Source organism: Gigantopelta aegis, chromosome 3 (genome assembly GCF_016097555.1).
Source record: "Gigantopelta aegis isolate Gae_Host chromosome 3, Gae_host_genome, whole genome shotgun sequence".
Taxonomy (NCBI): Eukaryota; Metazoa; Mollusca; class Gastropoda; order Neomphalida; family Peltospiridae; genus Gigantopelta; species Gigantopelta aegis.
Window position 1 is genome coordinate 72,969,336 of NC_054701.1, and position 20,338 is coordinate 72,989,673.

Consider the following 20,338-nt stretch of genomic DNA (forward strand, 5'->3'; position numbering starts at 1 on the left):
TTTTACTTTTGTAAGGGAGATAATCCTTTAAAACCTGCTGCTTATTTCAAGCTGACAAACATTTATTTTGTATTTTAAGTACAAATAATAATGAAAGTAGTATATCTTTCATAATTTACAGCATACTTAGCCACAATTATAATACCATTTCTTTGAACATCACCTGTCCTCAACAAGTGCACTTCCCCCTCCACACAAGTGGTGTGGTCCGAACATCCCAACCATGGGCGTGCGACCCAAATTCGGGCAAAACAGTGGGAAAACTGAAAAATTAGGGCAGTTTTTATCTGGGTAAAATTTTGCGCAAATCAACCCCTCCAGACCCCCCTAAATCAAAGTCCCCATTCGCCCATGATCCCAACAGCCAATGGGATGGCCTAAAATTATTCTACTGTATGCTCCCTGTAGTTCCGGTCATGTGACTATAACTTCCTTCTTTTTCTCTTCGCTGTCGGGTTGATGTCATGGTTTAATAATAATTTGTGGGGTTTTTTTTCAGATTGTAAGTGTGATCCGATGGGTTCTCTGAGTCGTGACTGTGACATTGAAGGCGGCCAGTGTCAGTGTAAGCCACACGTTGTGGGACGACGATGTGACCAGTGTGCTCCTGGCACATATGGCTTCGGACCTAACGGATGTACTCGTAAGTGAAAAACGTCAAACTTCTGTATCCATGTGTTAAGCTTTTCTTGCCAGTAAAGAATTATAGGATATTCATGATACGAAATTGTTAGTTTAATATCCTATTTAATACCCATAATCGATCTTAATTTATATCACTTAACTCGTATGGTTGACGTTCCTGTAAGATTGTAGTGTGGCCAATTGTCACGAAGTGTTACGTCCCACTTGGTGTTCTAATGGGACATATCACTTTGATATGTACCAAGATATTTTTAACCATATGGGTAATAATATTTGTTAGTATCATTTGAGTTTTGTCATCTCTGAGTAATAATTCCACTGGGTTTTGTTTGACATTACAATAGCCGATACGTGTTTCATGCTAGAGTGTCATTGATTGATTGATTGATGATTCATTCATTCATTCATTCATTCAGTTTTTTTCCTGTTCTAACCAGGGATTCATCATTGGCGTATTTATGATAATAAATACTGATATGTCTGTGGGGAAAGTGCATATAATAGACCACTTCCTTAAAATGAACCAAAGAATAGTCAACTCTAGCAATGTAAAATAGTTATCTGTAAATATTGATGGTTTTAATTTCAGCTTACAACTACTACACACTTGGTGAAAATAGGTTGATTTAACAATGTGCTGGGGTGCCATTAATTAAATATTTTCCTCATTAAATGCAGATGTTTCTCAATTTAGCTTTCAACTACTACAAAATTGGGAAAGTAAACAAACATAGTAATAAGTGCTATAGTGTAACTTCTATTAGTTTTACATCATGGAAAGTTCAGTCCATCATGTCATTCCTGCACAGATGAAAATGATAAATTATGTAAACATCATCTGTTGATATTGGTGGTTTCTAATTTCAGCTTGCAACTGCCACAACATTGGAGCGAGAGATAACTTCTGTAATGAGCAGACTGGCCAGTGCTCGTGTATTGCCAACGCATTTGGGCGGATGTGTGACTCGTGTGACAGGGGATTCTGGGGATTCCCACAGTGCAGACCGTGCTCATGTAACGGAAATGCTGATGAGTGCGACAACTTGAGTGGACAATGTTTACGCTGCAGAAACTACTCCACGGGCAATAGCTGTGAGAGGTAAAGAGTGTATGTCTGTCTGTCTGTCTGTCTGTGTGTGTGTGTGTGTCTGTGTGTTTGTCTGTGTGTGTGTGTGTGTGTGTGTGTGTGTGTGTGTGTGTGTGAAATGTTTTCCTGTGATAAAAAAAATGTTTTATTGAATATTACAAATATTTTTTGTGGACTGTATACAGTTAGACCTCGATAATCCAGACTCCAGTAGTCTGGAAACCCCGCCTTATGGAAAGCCAAAATGCAAAACAAACTCTACACTCTGTAATCCGGATATTCATCTTCTGGAACCAGACGGTCGTTATTAAAAAAGAAAGTGTAAAAATCAAAGACAAATCTGTTTTACTTTATTAGACATAATTTAAGATCATTTAATTTAAAACAAAAGTATAACTTGCCCAGAGTTCATTCAACCATAGCTAGTAAACACCAGTGGACAACTAACACATGCCAAAATGGCGGCGTATGTTGATTGTTGAAAAACATTGCATACAGGGTTCTCACAGAAGTCATTTTTATTTCTGTGATGCTTACAGAGCTAACTCTGGCATTCACCACATTTGCAAATTTTATTTTCATTTGGCGAAATAATTTTATGTAATAACTGATATTTTGATACAAAATAACTGAGTTTCTGTAATTTTTTTAAGTTTGATAATTTGGCAAAATTTTCTGCTGACCCAGAACTAGCCCTGTGCTTAAAAAGTACTTGATTTTTTACAATATTTAGAAAAGTACATTTTAAAAAATTTAAAAATAGGGAATGTTGTCTTTAAAAGCATTGGAATATGTGCTTTAAAAGTCTTAGCCATGTGTAGTGAATTCCAGGAAAGAAACACACATACTACATAGCAGAATGAAGATAATACTGTAGAGAAATGTTACAGTTTAGGTCAGGGGAATATACAGTAATTCCAATGCCCTGATCACTTTGTGAAGCTGGGTCCAGATTTTATTAGACATAATTAAAGAAATAACCATTCTCCTTTATCCTTATTATTACGATTACTAGGAGATTTCCTCACTGTTTGCATTAAAATGTAGCTCAGTTCTGGCATGTATTTCTTTTATTTGTTTTTGTAGATGTACGGATGGTTACTATGGTGATCCTCGTACTGGTGTGAGCATTCCGTGTAAACCGTGTTTGTGTCCCGGTGGGCCCGGCTCGGATAACCAGCATGCAAGCACATGCAGTCTGGACCGGCGAAACCAAGTAGTTACCTGCCACTGTTTCCCGGGATATCAAGGTTAGTACGGCATTGACTTTTAGCTTAATAGTGATGGCAGGATGTAGCCCAGTCATAGAGCACTCAACTAAGGTCGTAAGATTGATTGCAATAAATGGAATCCCAACCACTGGCAAATTATTAATTTTTTCTTTGTTTCTATGTTAGTAATTTATTACATATTATAGTATTACTATTTGGTAAAACAAAATATGCAAGCTATGGGGGATAACTCTTCACAAGATCGTTATACCAGTAAACTGTTTTCCCCACAGCTCCTTACACTGTGGTTTTACATAAATATATATATACATAATAATTGCACATACTTACCATTTGTGACACTCAGTAGCTGATGTGTATTTTTGTGCTGGGGTGTTATTAAATGTTCATTCATTCATTCTTTATAATTTACATCCAATAGCCACTGATTAATTAATCAATGTGCTCTAGTGGTGTCATTAAAGAAACTTTAATACTTTCATTCTTTATAACTGCAGTACAAACACAGAACAAATATGGCCATTATAGCAAGAGTTGCCTCTGTTACAATTATTATGTTGATTAATTTTTTGGGGTTATATTTTTCAGGTGAGAGTTGTGATAGGTGTGCCACAAACTACTTCGGTAACCCACTGACACCCGGCGGGACATGTGAGCCGTGTTCCTGCAACAACAACATCAATCCCGATCGTCCCGGAAACTGCGATGCGTCCACAGGAGAGTGCATGAACTGTCTCTTCAACACTGAAGGTTTTAGCTGTGAACACTGCATTGCCGGTTACTATGGTGATGCCACATCCCAGGACTGTAAACGTAAGGGAGCATTTACTTGCTATTCATTTATGTATTTATTTATTTACCTTTTTTTTTCCCTTCATTAAATTGATTTTTGTTACATCAGTGATGTTATCTGGTTGCTGTTTCCAAAACAAAATATCATTATAGAAGCAGGGTACTGTGATTACACTATATTTGTAGGCTTAAAACTTATTAATTGTAATTTAAGAGATTCAGGACAATATCAGTTAAAAAGTGGAAGGATAAAATACAATTTTAATTAATATGTTTCAAACAATCTTAATTTTAGAGTTTAACTGAATAATTAAATATCTTTGGGATATAAGTTAAAATTGCAATATGATTATGAGCATGATAGTAATAAAGTAATCCAATATTGTTTATCTAGCAAATAAAATGTGAGCTATTTTATCATTTATTTTCCAGGATGTGTGTGCCACAGCCTTGGTACCAATTCCCAGGCTGGTCAGTGTGACCGCCGTACAGGCCAGTGTCCGTGTCTGCCCAACGTGATTGGTCCCACCTGCGACAGGTGTGCTCCCATGTATTGGAACCTGGCCAGTGGTCGAGGCTGTGATGCCTGCAGCTGTGATCCCACTGGCGCTCTGTCACAGGAATGCTCCCAGGTGCGTAGATATGAGAAATAAAGGGGATTGTCTTCCAGTCTCTGTGATGTAGTAGGGGTGGGATGTAGCCCAGTGGTACAGCGCTTGCTGGATGCACGGTTGGTATGGGATCAATCCCCATCGGTGGGCCCATTGGGCTATTTCTTGTATATCAAAGGCTGTGGTATGTACTACCCTAATTGTGAGATGGTGCATATAAAAGATCCCTTGCTGCTAATCGAAAAGAAAGCCTGTGAAGAGGTGACAGCGGGTTTCCTCTCTCAGTATCTGTGTGGTCCTTAACCATATGTCTCACGCCAAATAACTAAATAAAATGTGTTGAGTTTTATTTAACAATACATTAAATAAAACATTTCCTCCTCCTTCGTCTGTGGTGTAGTGGTTAGGTCAGCGGCCGTAAGCCTTTGTCAAGCCAATGCACCATGACTGTTATAACAAAGGCTGTGTTATGTGCCATCCTGTCTAGGATGGTGCATATAAAAGATTTGGTCTTGCTACTAATGAAAAAATGTAGCAAGTTTCCTCTCTAAGACTATTATGTTAAAATGTTTGGATGTCTGATGGCTTATAAACACAACACCACCAAGGCCAGTCCACATTTACTATCAAAAGTTACATGTAAGTACTCTTTTAACCTGTAGGATCGAACCACCTCGTTGTATCCATTCAACTGATTGGGGTTTTTTCTCATTCCAACCAGTGCACCACAACTGGTCAAAGGCCATGGTATGTGCTTTCCTGTCTGTGGGAGAGTGCATATAAAAGATTCCTTGCTGCATTAAAAAAAATGTAGTGGGTTTCCTCTGATGACTACAAGTGGGAAATACCAAATGTTTGACAACCAATGTGCTCTAGTGGTATTGTTAAAAAAACAAAACAAAAACAATTACAAACTTTTTGACATCCAATAGCTGATGATTAATAAATCAGTGTGCTCTAGTGGTGTCGTTAAACGAAACAAAAACTTTAAGTTTGGTAGATGCTGGATTTTCATCCTAGTACCTGTTCAAACTCAAATAATGTTTTCTTTCATGTTAATTACGAAAAGCTAAATTTTCTAATTGTTATACCCTTCCCTCCCACATATCATTTTGTATGTTGAGATTGCCAAATGGTCAAGATTTTAATCATACATGTGATTGTTTTTTTTTAAAGTCCGTGAACATACACCTCAATTAATTACGTATTGTTTTTCAGCTTGAAGGTCAGTGTTCATGCAAAGCTGGTCGAGGTGGCCGAACGTGCAGTGATTGTGAAGATTTCTTCTGGGGAGACCCAAACAACCAGTGCTTCCGTGAGTAAATCTTTGATAACAACCAACATTCTGCAGTTATGATTTTCTGGTCTCAAACAAGAATTAATTTAATTAATGAGTGGATGACATTGCTGAAAACTGCATGTTATTCTTCAGTAAAGCATCGAAAATGTCATGTTGGGAAAAAAAGGAAGTCAACAATTATTATTTGATCCTGACCTACCCATCTATCATGTACTAAAAATTAACACAGATTAATGTTATTAGTCCCCAACCAGTTCAGTGGGAGGGACTATAGATTTTTTCTCTGGACATTTTTTGCAATGCCTCAAGATATTGAGAGTTGTAGAAGTTTTACATTCATGGTGATTACCTATTTTTGACAGGAGTTATGGCCCTTAAATTTAGGATATACAAAAAGTTGTTGGGCCTAGTAGGAGACCTATATTGCTTTAGCAGTATTCTCAGAATGCTTGTTTACCTTTGTGATTGTTAAATCTTCAATAACACAATAAATAAGAAGTCAATTCATAGGTTCATTAAAACATGGCACTGGCTTTACTTGGCCTTCAGCAAACACACGTGGCATTTTTATATTAACTTCTGGTGGTACCAGATGCTACTAAACACAGGTCTCCGCCCACTGTTATGTACTGACTAATCAAATGTCAATATATTACAGTGATAAATTATAACTAAATCTAATAGATAATTGTCACAAATAATTGAATTTAAACTTTTGAAACCTGTTTTTTTCTTTCAGCCTGTGACTGCGATCCACAAGGGTCATCGTCTATGCAGTGTGATCGTCGCACGGGACAGTGTCAGTGTATGACGGGGGTCACAGGATACAAGTGTGATAGGTGTGCGAGGGGAACGACCGGGCAGCTTCCATACTGTAAACCATGTGGAGAGTGCTTCGACAACTGGGATAGAATAGTTCGCGATCTCAGAGGTATTATTATTATTATTATTGTATAAAATATTTCCATACTGAAAAGAAATGCAAATATTAATTAAATTTATTTTAAAGTATTGAGTTTGAATCCCGTTAGTTTTTAGGTCTGTAAACAATGCAAGTGTCTTTTGAACGTTTTAGGCCCATTTTAACCATATTAACTAAATTAATTTTATCATGAATTTTATTTTAATTAAAATATTTGCATTTCCTTTGATGTCCGGTATATATTTCTTGATGGCATTCCTACATATAATTTACATATAAGTAATATGTATCATTAGAAGAAAGTTATTTTATTTAGATACACTTTTTTATGTGGATATTGATAAAATGTTAAGTATCACATTGTAATTTGCTACACAATTTTCAGATATTAAAACACAATTCTAAAAATGTTAAAACATAGTCACTAATAAACTGTCCCTGAATAAATATGTCCATCCAGCTAGATGGAACATACATTTTAATTCTTTATTACCGTAAGCATTTGCTTATTGGTACAAACATTATACATTTATAATCAATGGTGATACAGTGTATGGTTAGTGGGGCATTTAGTTCTGCAAAATCCCTAGTTGAAAATGACTACTGAATGGCATTGGGTTTTTGTTTTGTTTTATAGATCAGACACACCACCTGGTGGAGACGGCCAACAACATTTCAGTGACAGGTGCGATAAAGGCGTTTGATGACGAATTCAAACAGATGCAGAGCAACATTGACGAGATAAGACATATTCTGGACAGTGCCAACATTACCAAGGTCGATGTCAAAGACATCGAACAGATGCTCATCGATATCAGGTTAGTTCCTATGATATAATTTCATTGTGAACTTGTAATTATTTAAGTGAACATCAAGAGTGGCCCGTTTGGAGGGCTAGACTGATTTTTGTGCCCGACTTTAGATGAAATGTGATAGTAGACGATGGTACCAGTCAAATTGTTTGCAAGTGCTCATCCTAATGATCATGCTACAGAAATGCCATAGCCTGACAAATTTATTTTCCATATTCTGACCTAATTGTCCATAGGCATATTTCATATCTTAGTTTATATCACATCTCACTAGGAAGTGATATGTCCCATAATAGCTATTTATGAAGTCACACACTGTCTCTAGATTTAACCTTTAGACTACTGGATAAATTTTTGACAAAAACAACGTTGAGTGGGTACAAGTTTATAATTTTTACTGACATATATTCACTTAAATGTTTTATAAATACAGAAAATAAAATTCATATATGAATCGGTAAGTATTATTTTTGTGGGTTTTTGTAATTTTTATGATATTTTAAATCAGTTAATGGTGATTAAAATTAGGCAAAAAATAGAAAAAGTCGCATTTACTTACAAGCATTTGTGGCCAGCTGTCCAGTATTTATGTCCATTATTCCCGATAACAGTGGTTTTCTGACCAGAATTTAAAAAAAGAAAGAAAAAAGAACTACAATTCATATTGCAATATTTAGTGATTTTCGTTGTTGGTAAAACGATCAAATTTATTATCAAATTAGCTGTCACAATCGGCTATCGATCCTTGAAAATGACCGCGACATGCTGCCATTGTTGTCAAGCGAAAATACTTTGCCGAAAATCAATTTTTGAACACAAAATTCCAAGCCATTTTCCACTGAAAAACAACAAACAAAAGCTAGCATGCTGTAAACTAAACTGTTTCCTGTTAAGAAAAAACATTTCTGGTGAGTGTTGTTGACAAAACGGCGGGAAATGTGAATTGGGGAATGAATGAATGAATGAATGAATGTTTAACGACACCCCAGCACGAAAAATACATCGGCTATTGGGTGTCAAACTATGGTAATGCAAATAAATAAAGTGATGATCAACATCAATATAAAAAATCAAGACTTAAACAAAAACAGTGTAAAGAACTGCAAAAACACAAATATCACAGAATTTTACGGATACTGAATTTTACTCAAAACTTCAATTCTGTGCTGTATTGGCTATTCTCAAAGAGAATTGGGGAATGCACTGTATACAGGGTATAATATGTCAACTGGTGTGAACACGTGTGAGATATCTTGCCTGCAGTAGTCAGAAGGTTAAATAAATACATTGTCAAATTCCATTCCTTATAATAAATAGCATAGTAAATTCATTACCATACTTTTATCAAGTTTATGTCTGACATAAAGTAATTTATTAAAAAATTAAAGCTTGTTGAATATTCTTCAATTATTTTATTTAGATTTTTTATTTGTAACACAACCATAAACATTTGTGAAAATACTAAGTTAGGCTATCTCTGATTTAATACATCATTTTGCATTATACTTTAAGTCAAATATTGTAAAAAATAACTTTTTGCTTTGTAAACAGGAAAAATCTGACAGATAACAACAAAATGCTGAATAACATTGACAAGGAGCTGAGTAACACGACGGCCCGTGTACAGATCGGAAACAACAAGATCGCTGCTCTGAAGCGCCGCGTGAATGATCTCAAAGACTTGGCTCAAGAACTCAGGAAAAACGCTACTGACATTCAAGCTAGAGATGTTGAAGGTCTGTTGTAGTCTTCAAATAATTTATTCTATATATTTAGTAGTGAAAGATGAAATATTACGAAAGCTGTAAAACCCATTGATGCAAATATCTCAAGCAGAGATATTTTTGACATTGTAATAAGTAATTTTTTAAAAGTAGAGTTAGCTCAATCAAACATGATGTATATACATAATTACATTCAACACAAATAACAAAAGTTTGTTTATAGCACATTGATTTATTAATCATCGGCTATTGGATGTCAAACATTTGGTAATTTTTGACATATAGTTTTAGAGAGGAAACCTGCTACATTTTTCCATTAGTAGCAAAGGATATTTTATATGCACCATCCCAGAAAGAAAGAAAGAAAGAAATGTTTTATTTAACTACGCACTCAACACATTTTATTTACGGTTATATGGCGTCAGATATGGTTATGGACCACACAGATTTTGAGAGGAAACCCGCTGTCGCCACTACATGGGCTACTCTTCCGATTAGCAGCAAGGGATCTTTTATTTGCGCTTCCCACAGACAGGATAGCACAAACCATGGCCTTTGTTGAACCAGTTATGGACCGCTGGTCGGTGCAAGTGGTTTACACCTACCCATTGAGCCTTGCGGAGCACTCACTCAGGGTGTGGAGTCGGTATCTGGATTAAAAATCCCATGCCTTGACTGGGATCCGAACCCAGTACCTACCAACCTGTAGACCGATGGCCTACCACGACGCCACCAAGGCCGGTACCACCATCCCAGAGACAGGATTGCACATACCACGGCCTTTGGTATACCAGTTGTGGTGCACTAGCTAGAGTGAGAAATAGCTAAGTGGGCCCACCAACGAGGATCGATCCTAAATCGATCACGCATCAGGCAAGCGTTTACCACTGGGCTACATCCCACCTTTCACCATTAAGGAGCATCTCTAGTCACTTGTATGCTCAACGACGAAAGTTTAGCTAATGTTAAAAGAAATGGCATAACATTTATAAATTAACCCATTTTTATTAATTAGTATTCACATCTGAAATGTTTACCATTTACAGACAACATAAACTCATCAACCTTTGCCTTAACACAACAGGAGGACCTGGTTTTCTTTTAAGTTTATTCAAGCATGGCAAATTTAGACGTCATAAAAGATATTTGCTAAAGTTTCGTTGTTGAGTATATATACATTTAAGATTAATGGTGAGATTTAGCTGTCTGTAGACTGCTAACCTGAGGTGCTTGGGTCATAGTATCAAAGGACCTGGAAAGACCCATTGGTTGGTGGGGGATTTTGCCATCTCGCATGGTATGTGCTGTCCTGTCTGTCATATATATATATATACTCTTCAAAAAAAGAAACGCAAAAGGGTACAAATGGGTTATAACTCCGATTTTATGTTTCCTACCGGTTCATGCTTTGTGAATATAAGGTCATTGCATGTCCCAAACACATTCCCACGGTTACATTCGATAAAACGCAGCTACTGTACAATAAAGTTCCAAAATGTGAATATTCGCAAAAACGCAGCCACGTGCAAACCATGTCATCACTGCACGTGCGTTGTCTGCACGTGCAACATGAACACCGACAGTATAAAAGTGCAGGGTGTTCGCTTGCCTGGCCTCTGTATCTGGCCGACAGTTGACAATCCAGGACATGCCACGTCTCAGTGAACCGCAGAGAAACAATGCCATCGGCCGACTAGACGCAGGCGAATCCAGAACGGCCATTGCCAGGGCATTCCATGTGTCCCCAAGCACCATCTCTAGACTGTGGGACCGTTACCAGCAACATGGATCAACACGTGACCTCCCTAGATCCGGTCGACCACGGGTCACTACCCCCGGCAGGACCGCTACATCCGGGTACGCCACCTTCGGGAACGATTGACTACTGCCACCTCCACAGCCGCAGCAATACCAGGTTTGCGCAGGATATCCGACCAGACCGTACGGAACCGCCTACGTGAGGTAGGAATTCGTGCCAGACGTCCAGTTCGAGGTGTCATCTTAACACCACAACACCGTCGACTCCGACTGCAGTGGTGCCAGATTCATCGACAATGGCCTCAACTGCGATGGAGACAGGTGTGGTTCAGTGACGAGTCCCGATTTCTGCTCCGACGTCATGATGGAAGATGTCGCGTGTATAGGCGTCGTGGTGAACGTTATGCGGCAAACTGCGTGCAGGAAGTGGACAGATTCGGCGGGGGTAGTGTCATGGTGTGGGCAGCCATCTCACACACTGGCAGAACTGACCTGGTCCACGTGCAGGGCAACCTGAATGCACAGGGCTACATTGACCAGATCCACCGGCCACACATCGTTCCAGTTATGGCCAACGCCAACGCAGTGTTCCAACATGACAACGCCAGGCCTCACACAGCACGTCTCACAACGGCTTTCCTACAGAACAACAACATTAATGTCCTTCCTTGGCCATCGATATCACCGGATTTGAACCCAATTGAGCATCTATGGGACGAGTTGGACCGACGCCTCCGACAGCGACAACCACAGCCCCAGACCCTGCCCGAGCTGGCAGCAGCCTTGCAGGCCGAGTGGGCCACCATCCCCCGGGACGTCATCCGTACTCTGGTTGCTTCAATGGGCAGGCGGTGCCAGGCAGTTGTCAACACACGCGGAGGCCACACCCGGTATTGACTTCAGATGACCTTGACCTTGGTAGTGTGTCCTATCACTTACTCACAATGGACTAGAGTGAATTGTGAACAATCCTGCAACATTTGGTAATTATCGGACTCACCATTCAATAATTAAATCAATTCTCCAAATGTTACGACAATGTGGTTTTGCGTTTCTTCTTTTGAAGAGTATATATATATATATATATATGATTCCTTTCTAATAGAAAAATGTGGTGGGTTTCCTTTAAAGGCTATGTTTCACAATTACCAAATGATTGCCATCTAATCAATGTGCTTAACTAGTGTAATAGTTTAAAATGTGCTGAGATATCTTTAAGAGATAGGTTTTTAACTTATTCTACCAATTGTGTATTTGTTTGTTTTTTTGTTTTGTTTTTAGTTACAGATTCCACTTACTGTACCTTCGTTTTGTTTCTGTTTTAGGAGCTTTCAACATCACAAAGGAGGCACGGCGAAGGTCGCAGGAAGCACAGCGCAAGGTTGACGGAACGCAGCCACTGATTTCAGAATCGGAGCGAACGCGCCAGCAGGTGGAGAATCTGATAAACCAGAGGAAGGACGAATTTAACCGGAAGCTGCAGCAGAACGAGGAATCTCTGGACAACATGGATGGCAAGATAATGGATCTCAGTGGCAGACTGTCTAGTCTAAACCACATGGTGAGAACATGGATGGGGCAAATAAATAATGGATCTCAGTGGCAGACTGTCTAGTCTTAACCACATGGTGAGAACATGGATGGGGCAAATAGATAATGGATCTCAGTGGCAGACTGTCTAGTCTAAACCACATGGTGAGAACATGGATGGGGCAAATAGATAATGGATCTCAGTGGCAGACTGTCTAGTCTTAACCACATGGTGAGAACATGGATGGGGCAAATAGATAATGGATCTCAGTGGCAGACTGTCTAGTCTAAATCACATGGTGAGAACATGGGGCAAATATAGAATGAATCTCAGTGGCAGACTGTCTAGTCTTAACCACATGGTGAGAACATGGATGGGGCAAATAGATAATGGATCTCAGTGGCAGACTGTCTAGTCTAAACCACATGGTGAGAACATGGATGGGGCAAATAGATAATGGATCTCAGTGGCAGACTGTCTAGTCTTAACCACATGGTGAGAACATGGATGGGGCAAATAGATGATGGATCTCAGTGGCAGACTGTCTAGTCTTAACCACATGGTGAGAACATGGATGGGGCAAATAGATGATGGATCTCAGTGGCAGACTGTCTAGTCTTAACCACATAGTGAGAACATGGATGGGGCAAATAGATGATGGATCTCAGTGACAGACTGTCTAATCTTAACCACCTGGTGAGAATATGGGGCAAATAGAGAATGAATCTTAGTGGCAGACTGTCTAGTCTTAACCACATGGTGAAAACATGGGGCAAATAGAGCATAACTACAGTGAAACCCCCCTAAACCGGACACACTCAGGACCAAGTAAACTGTCCAGTTTTAAGGGGTATCCGGTTTAGAGAGATTCTTTTTTGTACAGATATTTAAAAAGAGGCTGTAAAAAACGTTCGATTTTGAGAGAATTCCGGTTTACAAAGGGTCCGGTTTTGAGAGGTTCCACTGTAGTTAATGACGTAGCGTATTGGCTTTATCCTGTGACGGGAGTGGCCGGACATAGCCCAGTGGTATAGCACTTGCTTGATGCGCAGTTGGTGAAGGATCGATCCCCGTTGGCTATTTCTCGTTCCAGCAGTGCACCACGACTGGTATATCAAAGGTCGTGGTATGTGTTGTCTTGTCTGTGGGATGGTGCACATAAAAGATCCCTTGTTGCTAATCGAAAAGAGTACCCTATGAAGTGGTGACAGCAGGTTTCCTTTTTCAATATCTGTGTGGTCCGACGCCATATAACCGAAAATAAAAATGTGTTGAATGCATCATTAAATAAAACATTTACTTCCTTCCTTATCCTGTGACGATAAGAATGAAGAAATTGCTAATTGGAAGCCAGTATCCTGTCTCATTAGCTAGTTATTATCTTTATCATACAGACCATAAAAATTAGAGGAAAAGCTATTATTTCTGTTATTTCAGCTACATTGTATGATGACAAGAGGTTTAATTTAGAAAATGCCAGTTTTTATGTAGAAAATTACAGTTTTGATTTAGAAAATGAGTGTTTGATGTAGAAAATGACATTTTGATGTAAAAAAAAATTACAGTTTTGATTTAGAAAATTACAGTATTGATTTAGAAAATTACAGCTTTGATTTAGAAAATGACAGTTTGATGTAAAAAATTACAGTTTTGATTTAGAAAATTACAGTTTGATATAGTAAATGACAGTATTGATTTACAAAATGACTATATTTTGCCAGGTGTGTGGACAGCCTGGAGACCCATGTGATGATGTGTGTGGTGGAGGTGGCTGTAACCGCTGCGGTGGCCCCAGCTGTGGGGATGGAGCTGTTACGAAGGCCGACAATGCACTCCACCTGTCTAAACAGGCCTCTGAGTTGCTCACCAAGAAGGAGGAAAAAGCCACAAATTTGCTGACTGAGGTAAATTTTACATTATCACTTTCAGATCTCATTGTTTAAGGCAGCGGTTGAGTGCTCGCTTGAGGTGCTTGGTTTGCAGGATTGAACCACCTGTAGATCCATTCAACTGATTGGGTTTTTTTCTCGTTTCAACCAATGCACCACAACTGGTTAAAGGCCGTGGTATGTGCTTTCCTGTTTATGGGAAAGTGAATACAAAAGATCCAATGTTGCTACCAGAAAAATGTAGCGGGTCAGAATTACCAAATGTTTGACATTCAATGGCCAATGATTAATTAATTGATGTGCTCTAGTTGTGTCGTTAAATAAAACAAACTTCTTCATCATTTAAGGGGAGCTAACACTCCCACTCACCTAAGACTAGTTCAAGGAGAGTAATTCTTAGCTCCCCTTAGCAGATAAATTTATATGGTATCAAAATAGTAATGTCTTAAATGGTTCCAAACAATCACACAAAAGCATTGGTGTCTGCCTAATTTTGTGTCTGTCCATTTGACATTCATATATTCATTGTCATTAGCAAACCAAGGAACATGTTCAAAATCACATCACTATTCACTATATAAATAGTACTTGCTAATTTATTTTCAATCCATTAACAATGGTTTCTAATCAGAATTCGGAAAACAAAATATTCTCCTTTGCTATAACCAGTCCATTGTTTTAAATACCCCACTCTACACACCTCTCCAACTCTGGTCATCCCATATCAGTGCTTCTTTAGTAACCAATTTTCCACACCAAATGTTACAAATTGTTATTCCACAACTGTTATTTAAGACTGGACATTTTGCTATTTACATTCCATCTCAATTCTTCTGGTTCTAAAATCTTTAAACTTCCTTTTGCTATCCACCTTTGCATCCCAGTTCTTTCCCAAGCAACATAACAGGTTCTACTGTTTGTTACTCAGACATCTAAAAAAAAACAGAAAAGAAAAAAGAATTCTGTTTATATGTCTTTTTCCTTGTGTGTTCAGATACAGAAGGCCAAACGTGATGCCGAGGGGGCAAAGACCGATGCCAAGATGGCGTACGACCAAGCTTTGGAGGCGAAGAACAAATCAGAAATAGCCCGATCTGATCTTGAATCTCTTCTGAACCAAATCAGCGACTTCATCAGTGTCAAGCATGCCTCTCCAGATGATATTGAGTCTGTAAGCAACAACTAGTTTCTTTTCAACTTAACCTGACGTCTAACTAATAGAATTTCCCCCCTGTTACAGTAGACTGGTCCAAACATCCCAACAGCCAATGGGATGGCTTAATATCTTCCAATGAGTATTGCTATTAGTTCCAAGTTTTCTACATTCTTCTCATTAACAAACTTCGGGCATGACGTAGCCCAGTAGTAAAATGCTCGCCTGATGTGTGATCCGTCTAGGATTGATTCTCGTCGATGGCCCATTAGGCTGTTTCTTGTTCCAACTAGTGCATCATGAATGGGATATCAAAGGCCATGGTATGTGTTATCCTGTCTGTGGGTTGGTGCATTTAAAAGATCCTTTGCTACTAATGAAAAAATGTAACTGGTTTTCTCTCTGAGACTATATGTCAAAATTACCCAAATGTTTGACATCCAATAGCTGATGATTAAAAAATCAATGTGCTCTTGTGGTATCGTTAAACAAAACAAACTTTTAACTTTCCCTCTCAATAAATACATTTATTTTATTAAACAGGTGTTTTTATAAGGACCTTGTTATAAGTCCAGAGACATTTGTAATTGGCCTAAGCATGGTTGTAGTTGTAGATAATATATTGCACCAACTGTAATACTTTAAATGTTTGTGAAAAGAAAAAAAGAGAAAAGTTTTCTTGTTCCCCCACCCCCTTACCCAATAGCCAATGTGTATTTTTGTGCTGGGGTGTTGTTAAACATTCATTCATTCAATCATTCATTCATTCACATTCATATATTCATATATTCATTCATTCATTCATTCATTCATTCAATGTTTTTTTCCCAGGTTGCAAAGGAGGTACTGGCTATCAGTATTTCTCTGACACCCGACCAGATCCAGAACCTGGCGGACAAGATCAACCAGACAATCCAGGGACTGCAGGACATTGACACCATCCTGGACGACACCCGCGATGACCTTGCTCTCGCCAAGAGGTTGAAGGAACAGGCAGATCTAGCAGCGTGAGTAGATGTTATAGTATATGTGATAGTTTGTTATGTAGGCCTGATGAGAATAAGGGGGAAGGTGGTTTGTAGATGCACACGTGTCTGAAATTTGTGACATTGACACCATCCTGGATGACTCTCACGATGACTTCGTTCTCGCCAAGAGGATGAAGGAACAGGCCGATCTGGCAGCGTGAGTAGGTGTTTATAGGATATTAAATGAGCTTCCATTTCGTATGATATAATTTGCAGTTGTCACAAGCTTTAGCGAGTGACAATGAAAATTATTTCAACCAGGACATAAACATGATATGAAATGGTAGCGAGTTTAATATCCTATTTATTACCCGTAATTGATCTTAATTTATATGGTTGACGTTCCTGTAAGACTGTAGTGTGCCAATCGATCTACATCACAAAGGGTTACGTCCCACTTGGCATTCTAGTGGGATGTATCACTTTGATATGTGCCAACATATTTTTAACCATATGGGTAATAAAATAGCATATGAGACAGTTTCTTAGATAGACCCTGTGCGAATAAAGGGAAAGGGTGGTGTCAGTCAGGGGCTATAAAGGGTTTGTAGATACACGCGTCTCTGAAATTTGCGACATCGACACCATCCTGGACAACACCCACGATGACCTCGCTAAGAAGCGAATCTGGCAGGTTGAGTAGCTGTAATGTGGCAGTTTCATAGGTAGGCCTGTTGAGAATAATGGGGATGGTGGTAATGGTCAGGGATGCTGTGTGGGATCCAGGCTCCATCTAGGGGTGTGGGATCCATCAGAGTTTGTAGATACACACGTCTCTGAAAAACGGGTAATTTTTCTTGTGTTTGCAAATTAAATTTAGGACATCTTTCACTTGGTCATGGCAGATTATGCAATGAAATATATGAGTTTCTAGTTCAACCAGCTGGTAGAAATGTGCCAGAAGCCATGCTAGAAAAAAATGTCTGGCACACTTCCCCTAGACAGAAATGCGCCCTTTTCATTCGTTCATTGGTCTGGTCATTTAGCAGGTGAGAAGCCGTTGCTATGTCATTCCGTAAGCAAGGTAGTACATGATGCCACATAAAATCTAACTTGTAAAACTGCATGTGTTCCTTCTCGTAACATAAATATTTATATATATCAGCGGAGAAAAGAAGTGACATCATGGTACAAATACAATTTTATAATAATTATACAAAAATAATACAACTGATTGAACTGCAAAATATTTCTGGCACTTATCCTTTTGTACATGTTTTTTTAAAACACTTTCCTACTTTTTCTCAGAGATGATGCGTCAGCTGTTTTGAACACGGCGGAAGATGTCCGCAAGGCGCTGGAGGGTGCTAAAGCTGCTCAGGAGGAGGCAGAGAAAGCCATCAAGAAAGCTGAAGAAGACATCGAGGATGCTCGAGCCGATCTTACCATGGTGAACACTTTTAAACTTGGTCAATACAACAGTATGGGAAGGGGTATGGCTCATGGGGGTGGGATGTAGCTCAATGGTAGAGTTTTTGCCTGATGTGTAATGTCAGTTTAATTCCCTTCAAAAGGCAGGGTGAGATGTAGCCCATTAATAACTGATGTAACAAAGGCCGTGGTATGTACTATCCTGTCTCTGGGATGGTGCATATAAAATATCCCTTGTAGCTAATCAAAAAAAGTAGCCCATGGTATTGTGGTGAAGGATTTCCTCTCTCGTTATCTGTAAGGTCCTTGACAATATGTCTAACACGATAAGCTAGTAACCATAAATAAAATATGCTGAGTTTGTCTTAAAATAAAACATTTGTTCCTTTCTTCCCTTCAAAAGGTTGTTTGAATAAAATGTGAAGACAGTTATTGCCAAACTGTTAAGAATAAATTGTGATGGCTGTTCAGATAAAATATAATGACAGTTATTGTCATTATTTTGCAAATAAATTTCATTTAGTGCTAAAACATTGGGGTTAAATTGTAACAAGAAAATGTGACCATTGATATAAAAAAACCCAAAATAAAACCCAGAAAACCTCATTAAACATCTCTCTTGTGTTCACAGATTGAATCTGAGACAACAGCTGCTGCTGACACGTCTTCGAAAAGCATGGTAGTGATCGGTGAGCTGAAGAAACGGCTGGAGGCTCTGAAGAAGAAGTATATCCAGAATGAGATCAATGTCCGGAGAGCGGAACAGGCGGCACAGGAAGCGGCCGACCTCACTGACAAGGCAGAACAGGTAAAACCTGTCAGGATTTATTTTTGCCTTACCTTTATGAAGTAAAAGAGGCAAGATATAGGTATTACTTTTTCAGTGGCGGCGGTGGTTGATCAACTCTTGCATTCAAGTTTCAAGTTTTGCATTTAGATCAGTTTCTCGTAAACTATAAGTCTTAGATCAATAAAACTTGATTTATAGCTGTTTATAGCTAATTTCGCAGAATTCATGTTTTATTCTCCCACCACTAGACCTAAGTAGTGTAAAAATGGATACAGCACATTACTTGGTCAATTGTCATTGTTTGAATGTCCCAGGATCAATGGATTTAACCAAAGGATAGAAAACTTAATGATAAACAAAAAAAGGATATATTAGGCAGTCAAATTAAAACAGTTCTTTTTAAATTGTTGGGCTGATTTCTACTATGATCTTTTATTATTGATGGTTGGCAAAATAAAACGTAAATTATGAATAACATGAAAAAAGGTAATACTGGAAAGTCGTGTGAAAGCAATTATATTCAGTGGTTAGCCTGGGATTGTTTGATTTCTTTTGTGGTCTCTTACTGAATTTACATAGTATGAAAAGATGTAGTGGGTTTCTTCTAGAATATATTTTAGAGTTATAAAAATGTTTGACATCCAGTAGCACATGATTATTAAATTGGTTTGCTTTAGTGGTGTTTTTAAACGGCCTCTGAAAATTGCAGTAACAATAGTTTCTTTTGTGCAACATTTACATAAGTCTGGTTTCGCCTAAACCAGTTTTCATTTGAGCATATTATTTAGGACATCATATACATAGTCATAACGGGTTATGCAGAAGTAAAACTGATTTCCTCAATTTGTTTTGTCTTACACCCATAAATGGGTTACACCATGTTCAATTTTCTGGAGCCTGCATTAAACAAAACAGATTTGTACACAGTATAAAATGTTATCTTTCAGGATGCGAATAATCTTGACAAGCTTTACCAGAATACATCGGGCGAACTGAATTCCAAGTACAACCTGACGTCCGTGTCTCAGAAACGAGCGATTGCCCTGAAAGCAAGAGCCGACAAGCTGGCGGCAGACACCCAGGACAAATATGACAAGCTCAAGGGTGAGTAACTCTCTTTATTGTCTTACGGGTCACCAATGAATAAACCAGTGTATTATCCTCAGAGATGGAGGGTCCAGTACCCGCTCCCCTGATACCTATGGTTTTGTTATTACGGAGTGTAACATAGCTACTGTAAATCATTAAAAAGAAATCTAGGCTTCTATTGTTTTCATGATGCTCTGAGACCTGGGGCCTAGTTCACTAAACTCTTGAAACTTTGCGATCTCGCAGTGCAATGCTAAAAGACTTAAAAAGAGGATGCTTTGTTGTCTAACAGAGCCAAAGAGACCTTTGTGAATTAGGCCCCTGACCTCTATTCAAGTCAGACTTCTATTTTTTTCATGATGCTCGGAGACACTGCCTCCATTCAGTTTCTTTCTTTTTTTTAATGCAAAATATTTGTATTTTATTTAAAGAATAACAAAGTTGATCTCCTATCTTACATTCTTCTGTTTATAGATTTTATGGTATTGAAGAGATTATTAAATGAACAGATTTTTATTAACAAAAAATCGAAGCTTTTGACATAGTGCAATAGAAGTGATGATTATTACTTGTCATTAACCTGACAAAGCGACAATAGCAGAAA

General features: G+C 38.5%; 1 protein-coding gene across 2 annotated transcripts in view; it reads left to right on the plus strand.

The window, feature by feature from the left end:
- LOC121369047 (laminin subunit beta-1-like) overlaps positions 1-20,338 on the plus strand; it is an 80,176-nt gene that overhangs the window by 54,953 nt on the left and 4,885 nt on the right. For both annotated transcript variants that reach the window (XM_041493866.1, XM_041493867.1), the window contains 16 exons: positions 500-643; positions 1,513-1,744; positions 2,819-2,982; positions 3,553-3,777; positions 4,189-4,388; positions 5,586-5,682; positions 6,407-6,598; positions 7,227-7,407; positions 8,953-9,137; positions 12,209-12,444; positions 14,136-14,318; positions 15,298-15,474; positions 16,288-16,463; positions 17,733-17,874; positions 18,487-18,663; positions 19,593-19,749. In XM_041493866.1, coding sequence (XP_041349800.1) covers positions 500-643; positions 1,513-1,744; positions 2,819-2,982; positions 3,553-3,777; positions 4,189-4,388; positions 5,586-5,682; positions 6,407-6,598; positions 7,227-7,407; positions 8,953-9,137; positions 12,209-12,444; positions 14,136-14,318; positions 15,298-15,474; positions 16,288-16,463; positions 17,733-17,874; positions 18,487-18,663; positions 19,593-19,749 — 2,868 coding nt within the window. The remainder of the gene's footprint in view (positions 1-499; positions 644-1,512; positions 1,745-2,818; positions 2,983-3,552; positions 3,778-4,188; positions 4,389-5,585; positions 5,683-6,406; positions 6,599-7,226; positions 7,408-8,952; positions 9,138-12,208; positions 12,445-14,135; positions 14,319-15,297; positions 15,475-16,287; positions 16,464-17,732; positions 17,875-18,486; positions 18,664-19,592; positions 19,750-20,338) is intronic.